The sequence below is a fragment of the Cariama cristata genome, unplaced genomic scaffold (genome assembly GCF_000690535.1).
Source record: "Cariama cristata isolate BGI_N322 unplaced genomic scaffold, ASM69053v1 scaffold35347, whole genome shotgun sequence".
Taxonomy (NCBI): Eukaryota; Metazoa; Chordata; class Aves; order Cariamiformes; family Cariamidae; genus Cariama; species Cariama cristata.
This window is the reverse complement of record NW_009627781.1, coordinates 16,472-25,360: the sequence shown is the minus strand read 5'-3', so window position 1 is coordinate 25,360 and position 8,889 is coordinate 16,472. Positions and strand designations below refer to the sequence as shown.

The 8,889-nt window shown below is 55.1% G+C and overlaps 1 protein-coding gene across 1 annotated transcript in view; it reads right to left on the bottom strand.

Annotated features, from left to right (window-relative positions):
* ARRDC1 (arrestin domain containing 1) overlaps positions 1–8,349 on the bottom strand; it is a gene marked incomplete at its 5' end in the record, with an annotated part of 18,049 nt that extends 9,700 nt beyond the window's left edge. The window contains one exon of the mRNA XM_009704555.1: positions 8,239–8,349. Coding sequence (XP_009702857.1) covers positions 8,239–8,349 — 111 coding nt within the window. The remainder of the gene's footprint in view (positions 1–8,238) is intronic.
* Between the last annotated feature and the right edge of the window lie 540 nt (positions 8,350–8,889).

The following is an 8,889-nucleotide window of genomic DNA, read 5'->3' as shown; positions in this document are numbered from 1 at the left end:
CAGCCGCTGGGTGCACCGCCTTCTCTGCTTGGATCCACAAAGGTTTCCCCATGCTCCCTGCAAACCAACGTGCTGCTGCACAACCACATGGGAAAACCACCGTAACTGTGCGTGGGTGAAACAACCACACATCCGTATTTACACTGCTAAACAAATGATGCAAGTTGAGCTTACTCTGCTACAGCTCAGGTGCTGAAAGGGTCTGGACTCTCCTCTGCGCAGTGCAGCTTCCCTGACCGGTGCTGCCAGGCCCCTGCCCAGGCGGAGCCCGCAGCCAGGGGAAGTCACCAGCCCTTCAAAGCCATCACCGCTCCGAGAGAGACCGAGGGGAAACCGCCTGCCCACACCCTGCCCTGCCAGCAGCCAGCCAAGGGCTGGGAAAGGTCCTCTGGCAGCCTCTGCCCCAGCACGAGAGCAGGGCAGGTCTGGGATTCCGGAGAAACCAACCCCACGTGAACAAGGACACGGAGCCCTACCTGCTGTGTCCCGCCTGGGCTTCCCAGGGCTGTTGTGCAGCTTTCTCGGTTAGGGGCTCTTGCGAACAGGCCAGTCTCACAGTACCAGTGGGGCCGGATCTGCCTGGGCTGCACGTTCAGACAAGTTCCACTGCAGGGACATCTGCCAAACGCCAACTCTCAGGTTGGTTCCCCCAGCACCTCCGTCCCTGGGGAGCCAGAAGGCACAGGCAGTCACAGCCGTCTCTCTGCAAGGCTGACCACCACCACGACAAAGTCGGGACCTCCAGGTGGGTGCCAGAGGAAGGGAAGCCAGAAGAGGGTTGGGAGATGCCTTCGTCACTGATGCACAAACACAACGGACTCAGCCAAGCCTTATTACTCACCCCTGTGAAATCTCACACTCTGGTGCACTGGGGGAAAGAGCCCAGACGTCTGAGCACGCAGCAGTCCGCAGGGCCAGGCACCGGCAGCGTGCGGTACAACACACAACTCTGCCTCGCCAGGCTTCATCCACGGCTAGACTAGGGTGAAAAACATGAATATTCTGTGTATCGCTCCCTCCATCCCCCAAAGAGAAGGGTGCTATTTGCTGTGTAGCCACAACCAGGAGCCTGGAAGGTGTCCCTCCACCCCAGGCACAGGAGCTGGGGAGCAACCGAAACGGGGCTCTTGCCCCAACCTCCGACTCTCCTGGCTAGTACCTGCCAAGCAGATGGCAGTGGCTCTGCACCCTCCTGCTGCACACGCAGATGTTAGACTGGGAAGAAGCTGCGCCTTTGGAATACACATATTTTTTGGTTCTTCTAGTAGAGGAACAGCAGGCCAAGCCATATGGCAATTTCTTTCTGGCTACTTAATGAGTGATGCATTAACTGTGCGGGCCAAATCATGTAGTACGGAAAGGTACCTGCTGCCTGCTGGTCCCCCTGCCATCACTTGTAGCAATATAGTCTTCCTGCTGCCTAAAATCAGCCCTCCTGCTCCCTGGGGAAGGCAAGCTCCTCCAACGGGGCTGAGTTAGACTGATACCAGTGCTGCTGGTGCACAGCTCGGGTACTCTCCTCTCGAGGCTCTCCAGGTAGAGAACAGGAAAGCAGCAGGTTTGTGTTTTGTACTTTTGGGTGAAGAAACGGGCAGTCCTGTCTCTGTCCTGTGCTACAGGACACCGATTCCCCTGCTACTGAAAGAACCGTCACTCTTGCTGCAGTCCTGACAGCCAGCGCCCCGCTCGCCCCTGCCTTCCTCTGTCTCTCCTCATCCACCTTTGCATCACAGAAAACTGGATACTGGACGTAAGCGAGAAGGTTGGAGCTCTTCTAGCTCACAGGAGGCTGTATCAGAGATGCTGGATGGGAAGCATTAATGTTATCAGCAGCAGGGCACTTCAGGCAATGCCGGGCCACTGCTGCTTTAGCGTGAGGACTCCAACCCAGTCTCTGGTGGATTAAGCTAATACACAGGATTACAAACCGCAACAAATGAGGGCAGACGCACACATTTGCTTGTGCCATCCCTGCAGCTGGCACAGGTGGCTCAGAGGAAAGAGCGGACAGCCAGAAGAGCGACCTGCCAGCACGCACGGCCAAACCTGCTGGGGAAAGATTTGGCATTTAGCTCAGGTTCGTTTTGCCTAAACAAGAACTCTCCTGCTCCCGAGCAGCACTTCAGCCGAGCAGAGCTGTCGTACGGCAGCGAGGGAGCACAATCTCCAAGCTCCCATTCAAACCAGCAACTCATTCTTGCCAGATTTGCATGCACGCAAACACACAGCGGGAACAACCTCCAGCGCTCCGATGCGGCTGATGCTGCCGAGAGAAACCTTTCTGTAACACGGGAGGTACAGAGAGAGGAAGAAAACACACCAGAACAGCCCAGCACTGAAGCTAGGGCTCCACTGCTCACAAATCTCTGCGTCAGCAGTTTTCAGTGACATTTTCAATGAATTAGCAGGACCTGGCAGTATGGCAATGCTGCAAGAAAACTCCAAGGATTAACAGTGATCTACTGAGGCAAGAAATTGGGAAGTGCTGAGGAAGCTGCTGTGACCCAAGGCAATTGCAGCTCCTTCCACATAGTTTTCCTGGGCTGAACCTGCAGTTACTGCTCCTGAACCTGGCAGCACAGTGTGTCCAGGACCTGGCACCAGCACATCTTTAATGGCTCACCACTGCCCACGGGCACCCTCCTGCTCTTACCTGGCCAGGGGCTGTCCAGGAGCATCACCTGCTGCTTTGCTACCTCCTGCTCGCACAGCGATTCCCGAGCACAGAACAAGAGACACAAGTCCCTCGATGCCTGCTTAGTCAGGTCACTAAGCTTTGTAAATTCAGCCAGAAGACAGAGTCGTCACCCTGTGCCAACTGTTGGCCGTGAAGGTGTTGTGCCAGGCCAGCAGAGAACGACGACGGGGAAGAGGTGATGCACAGCTGCCCCTTTTTTTTTTTCTGCAAGAAATCTGCCAGCAAAGGAAGCACGTAGAACAGCCAGGAATTCCCTGCAGTGCCTTCTAGCTAACTAACAAGCTGCCAAAAGTAAGGTCAGCTGGAAATTACAGCCAGCTCCCTGCACGGGTTCAACTCAGGTACAAGTAGGATTTAAAGGGAACAAAAAACCCCCAAAAGTCTACCTTTACATGCACAAGCCATCCACAGGGCAAGAGCTGCGTGTGCGGTCAGAGATACAGAGTGTCCAAAGAAAACAGCCCCGCGTGGGTACAGGCACACGAGGGACCTGCTCCTCTCCTGCTGAGCAAGGCCAGAGCTGTGGCAGGGGAGGGGGAGAGGAGGGGGAGGCCTCCGCAGAGCTGAATTACTCCATTATATTGGATCAAGAGAAGCATCTCTCTGTCCAAGAGCGGCGAGTAGAAGCGGTGCTATTTTGTACTCGCTGCAACTGGTGCGCTTGATCTCCTGCGCTGCCCACACCTACAGAAACCCAAGCCCCCAACACTTGCAAGGTTCCCCTCTGCCCCTATTGCATTTCTTTGCAAAAAGAGGACCCAAGAAAAACCAGCACCAGGGAACAACGTCCAAGTCAAACTCAGGCTAAGTGGGAAAAACAAATCCCCCCTCAGCCTCTCATACAGGAGGCAAATAATGAGCCTCCCTGGAGAACCACCCGTGGGCTGAGCGACCTCACCGGGGCTGCACTGGGTCCTTCAGCAAACAGAGCAGCGAAAGGCTCCAGACCAGCTGGTACGCTCAGCACTTTCCAGCAGCTTTTATCTAAAGAGCCCAAGTTCATTAAACCACCGGCCTGTGTGTTACTGCCAAGGCTACAGCACAGATCATGTGCAATCCCCCAGCTCCCCGGGGCAGCTCACGGGTGCCCGCTGCCTCCAGCTCCTGCTCAGCCCCAGCAAGAGGCTTTCCCGGAGCACAGACATCACACTGCTCGAGCACAGACAAGCACCACGCCAGCACAGACACAGGCAGGGTCCTCTGCAGCAAATACACCGGTCACCAACCTGCAGATACTCCAGTAGCAAGGCTGAACCCTCCGCATCCTGGATGCTGCTCCGAGAGGGGGTGAGAAGGGACATTAAGGATGAAGCCAGTGCTTTAAATAAACACCTTATATTGCAAAACGGGCATCTGGGTTATTTCAGGACCTGCCTCCTTTCTCATACAATGTACACCCTTAAAAAAAACCACACCAAAACCAACAAAACCAGCATGTAATACAAGCAACACCTGATGCTACAGAGGATAAGCAGCCTCCTCACTTATTTCAATGCAAAGGTGCGTGGGTGGAGAAGTGTGGAGTCGCTCTTAGATGCTTAAAGAGCTATCCAAGCCTTGATAATTTTTGCAAACCTCCTCTTCCCTTCCCCCCACGTGTCCTCAAAGAGCACAGATGGCTGTTTTTTAAAGTTACTGCTCAGGATGTAGGAAGGAAGAGAGCAAGGCGGGTTGGTTTTCAGGCTGTGCTTGCCTCCCTGCACGGTCCCCCCAGGTGCCAGCACTGCTGCAGCCCCGCTGGACCACGAGCCGCTCGCCAGGGACGGACAAGACCGAGATGCATTGGCTGTGTGGCCTTGGGGACACCTGGGATCCTCCCTCAACCCGAGCTGATGCTATCGGGCAAGAGGGCTGGGGATGGTGCCAGTGGGGAGTCTGGCATCATGCTCCCCCCCAGCCCTGGGCACAGCCTGGCTGCTCCCCCCGACCCAGTACGGGCAGGGACACGCTGCTCCCCTTGCCTTTGTTTTTTTTATTGCACAGGTTCAAAAAGGAGAGGTAACAGCATTGCTGTAAAGGGAGGGGAATGCAGGAACAGAAGAGTCCTCTGAGGCAGAAGCAAATTCCTACCCTTCCTCCATTCATTTTCCATTTTCCATCCCCCTTTGTGGACAAGATGCTCTTGCAGCACCGCAGAAAGGGTGAACCACCTGAACCGTGAGGCCTCCCACGTCCCTGCCCTCCCTCCTGCTGTTTGCTTTTCAGGGTGTGAGAAGGAAGGGTGGGCACAGCCAGCCCTCACCTGAAGGAACAGGCACGTATTCACTCCGGGGGGGGTTCTGCATGTTCTTACGCACGTGGCAGGTCCGTCCCATGAACCACCGCAGTATTTGTCCACAGCTGCAGTAACCTTCGCTTGGGGTATTCGCTGCTTTTTGCCTGCGGCCAGGGAAGGAGCTGTGTACCGGTGGTGTGGGCCTGCAGCCAGGCTGGCCCCGTGCTCCTTTGGGGGTTCTGGCTTGGGAACGCTTCCGACTCCCTTAACTCAGCCACACCCCGGGCTCCTGCCATCACCCAGCGGAGAGCATAGTCCAGCTCAATGCCCCATGCCCCAAGAGCACAAGACTGCCTCAGTTTCCCCTCCCAGCTGTGCGTCAGACCTGCCTGGAGGGACCCCAGGGAGCACCCACAAGCACCGAGTGCACCTCCCCAGAAGCAGCTGCATCCCAAAACTGCTTTGCTGCCAGACACCAGAGCTGCCCATCCCTGCCAAATGCTCTTGGCCAGAGTCACAGGGAAAGGGACAGCTCTGCTTTGACCGTCTGTCCGTCTGAAGCTCCTTCACACTCTGTTCAAGAGAGGCCGGGGCAGCTGAGAGCTATTCCTGGGGAGCCTAAAAACACCGTGGCTGAGTCAGTGCCGAGGCCCTGCTCTGCTGCTCGTGACCACGAGGCCACTGCACGACCCCCCTAGCAAACCCCAGCCACTGCCCTGCTGTGCCGTGCCAGGATGCCAGCAGCCCCAGGGAAGGAGGCAGACAGACAGGCAGGAGCGGAGGCAGTCACGGAGAAGCAGCCCAGCTTCCCCGCTGCTCCGCCAGCCCAGACATGCATCAATGTCACGGCAAGGGCTGCGACAGCAGACAGTTATCTCGCTTCCCCGCGCTGCAGGCTGGAGCGGTGCCAGCCCCCAGGGCTTTTGTTTCCATATCCGCACAGGCCAGCGCAGCAATTGCAAGGAACGGTTTCAAAGCTGTCTCTGGCGGAGGACCTGGGTCCAAAGGCAGCATCGGCACTGCCCTCTCCCACCCACATCCCATCGCTCGCTCCCCTGCATCCTCGAGGCATGGGGCAAACATGGCAAGTCCAGGACAATAACTCCTGAGCTTGTACCAGTCGCACAAAGAGCGAATGCCCCACGAGCGCTGCCCTTGGCCACGATCCCACACACAGGGACTGCTTGCCCCCTCCACACCTGCTTCTCTGCAGCTGGAAGGCAGAGACTGAGAGCTCCCAGCGGTTGTGTCCACTTTGACACAAGTTCCTGGCACGCTGCACCAGATTGATTGCTGGTAGCTGTGACCAAGCTTTTCCCCCTAATTGCACTGGAGTTTTGCAAGACAGGACGGTAACAATACTACCACACACCTTAGCTTTCGAGCACAGGACCCTGCAGTCCTACAAGAGATTTTTCTCTTCAGTTCATTACATCTCTGGTAAGTCGTGCACTACCATTTCTGCCCTCACTTGCCTGGAGCTGCAGTAGCTCTGGAAGACTTCAGCCGGCCCGTTCTGTCCCGATCACACCGCAGGCATGCAGCTGGGCATCCGCCAGCTCCGCACCGGCTCCATCGCAGAGCCAGCAGCCCACCCCTGCCGCCCAAGCTCCGGGCACCCGCTCACGTCTCAGGCTGGCAGAGTTTGCAATACCGGCAGTTGACAGATAGCAGCACTGCACTGAGCAAGATACAAGAGCCTGGGTCCCAGAAAATTAAGAGCCAAAAGACTAGGGCTTTCTATGAACAGTTTAAGAGTTGGGAAACCAAATTTTGGCCATCTTTGGAATTCAAGCCTTCAAAGGGGACACATCAGAGCCATGAAAGCACATAGCCATCAATGCATTTTCTTTCCATCCTTCCCAGCCCACATTAGTCCCAATTGTCAAGGGGATGGCTCCCAAGGGCGATCTCACACGAACCAACTGCCAAAGCAGCTATCAAAACCTCCCAGGGGCTGCAAAACCAACAAACAGCACACCCACCTCTTCTCACTCCCATCTCCTGGTTGGCTTTTGCCACTGCTCAGCCTTACCAGGACAGAACTGACCACAGTATCACAGCTCTCCCTTGAATCATTAAATACTAGAAACAAAAGTTGGAAGGTGCATTTTTCAGTGCAGTTGCAGGTTTAAACCTCTCCAGAAGTCCACAATCGTTCGCAGCCTCCAGCTCCCAACTCATCTAAGCTCAAAGGCCTGCAGCACCTTATAAAGCTTTGGGGATTTTGCTACCCCGACATTCACAGCTGGGGTCTCTGGCTGTGCTCAGTGCCGCATCCAAAAATCAGGCAGGAACATTTCTCCTTGCCCTCCGAGGCAGTTTACCTCCAACTACAGCCCCTGGGCTACCTGCCAAGCCAAGAGGCAAGCCAGCCAGCTGTCTCCCTTCTCCAGGACCTGACCAAGCAGCGCTCTCGCCAGTTACTGCAAGGATGAGGTCAGTCTCCCCTCAATGCTAAAAGCTCTGCTTGAAAAATTGCTGAGCGAGCAGAAAGTGCCACTTCAGTTTTACCCATTTCCTGTTATTAGATAAAACAGCATCAGAGGGCTGAGCTCCCGCTGCCCCGGGGCTTTGCCACATTACAGTCATTACAGTGGCTGGTCATTACAGTGGCGCCTCCAGCCACTGCCTTCAGCAGGTGAATACTGGCACGTCTTGATTTCAACAGGAGCCAGGGTACAGCATGAATTATTTGTGGTACGGCTGACCTATTTAAGAGCAGAAAGACAGCATTCATTCGAGCCCAGATTCCCCAGAGGCTGCTGGTGTCATTTTACCCCACAGGATAATACAACCCCGTTGCTATCTCTGGGCATCTTGGCTTGCAGGGGATGTGGTGGTAACTGTTCGAGGCTGTTCCTGCCATGCTCTCACGGTTTCTCTTGGAGGACAAGTGACACCTCCACATCCCTTTCAGCACAAACTACTCCTGGCCTGCAACCGGTTTCTATTGACCAGCTTTGCTCAGTGTTTTGTGACCACCACAGACAACACACATAGGAAGCGGAACAGAGTGAACCCACACGGCCTTGAAACAGCAGAGAAGTCGCTGCTGGCAGCTCTGTTTCAGGCAGAGCAGGGCCAGAGGATGCAAGCAGTGTTTGCAGGGTGGCTGCCAAGTTCTGCAGCTCTTCAGGATGTCTCTCTGCACAGCTCCTTCTAAGCTCTCGGGGTCTCTAACATTGGCTCCCATCCTCTGTGCACAGGCCAAGGCAGCCTGTGCAGGGGTATTTCACATCAAGAAGATGCTGAAGTCTTGGCGATACATTTCTGTAGACCATCTCAGAATCACAGATCTCCACCATGTCATTGTGGACCTTACCTTTGTCTGCCAGAGACAGCGTGCTGTTAAAGTACTGCTCCTCCACGGTCCATGCTGTGTCATTGATCTTGTTAGACACCCCACAGGATCCAACACAGCTCACTTTGATAGCTGTTGAGAGAAAGCACACATGTAAGCACTGGGAGAAAGCAAAACCTCAGGTTCAGACTTGCTTCAGGTACTGTATGTGGATTTGTGCAGGAGCAGTGCCTCATGAAAACACGCACAGCGTGGAAAAATGGAGCAAAGGAATCGGGTCACACCTTCATTTCAGAAGCACATTTTCCTCTTACTCTAAGCACTACTGCACACTCCTTGCTACCCCAGTGCTTTTCCCAGATGTAATTGCATTTGAAGTCCCCGAGCTGGCCTCCTTGCAGTGTGAAAGCCCTTAACATCTGTGATTTCAGCTCCCCGAGAGGTAACCCTCTCTACTTTTCTCCCAAATGAAGCAATATCCCCTCCCAATACGTGGATCAGCCTTGGCACTCAGGCTGACAGCAGAGACCTTTGTGGCAGCGATGCTCTCCTATGCACTCGGGTGTCCCTGTCCAGACAGGGATGAGTGGCAGAGAGCTCTGCTGCCTCCCACCCCACAAGGAGCTGGGCATCCCACTGAGCATCCCACCATCCCTGGGAGGAGAGACATGT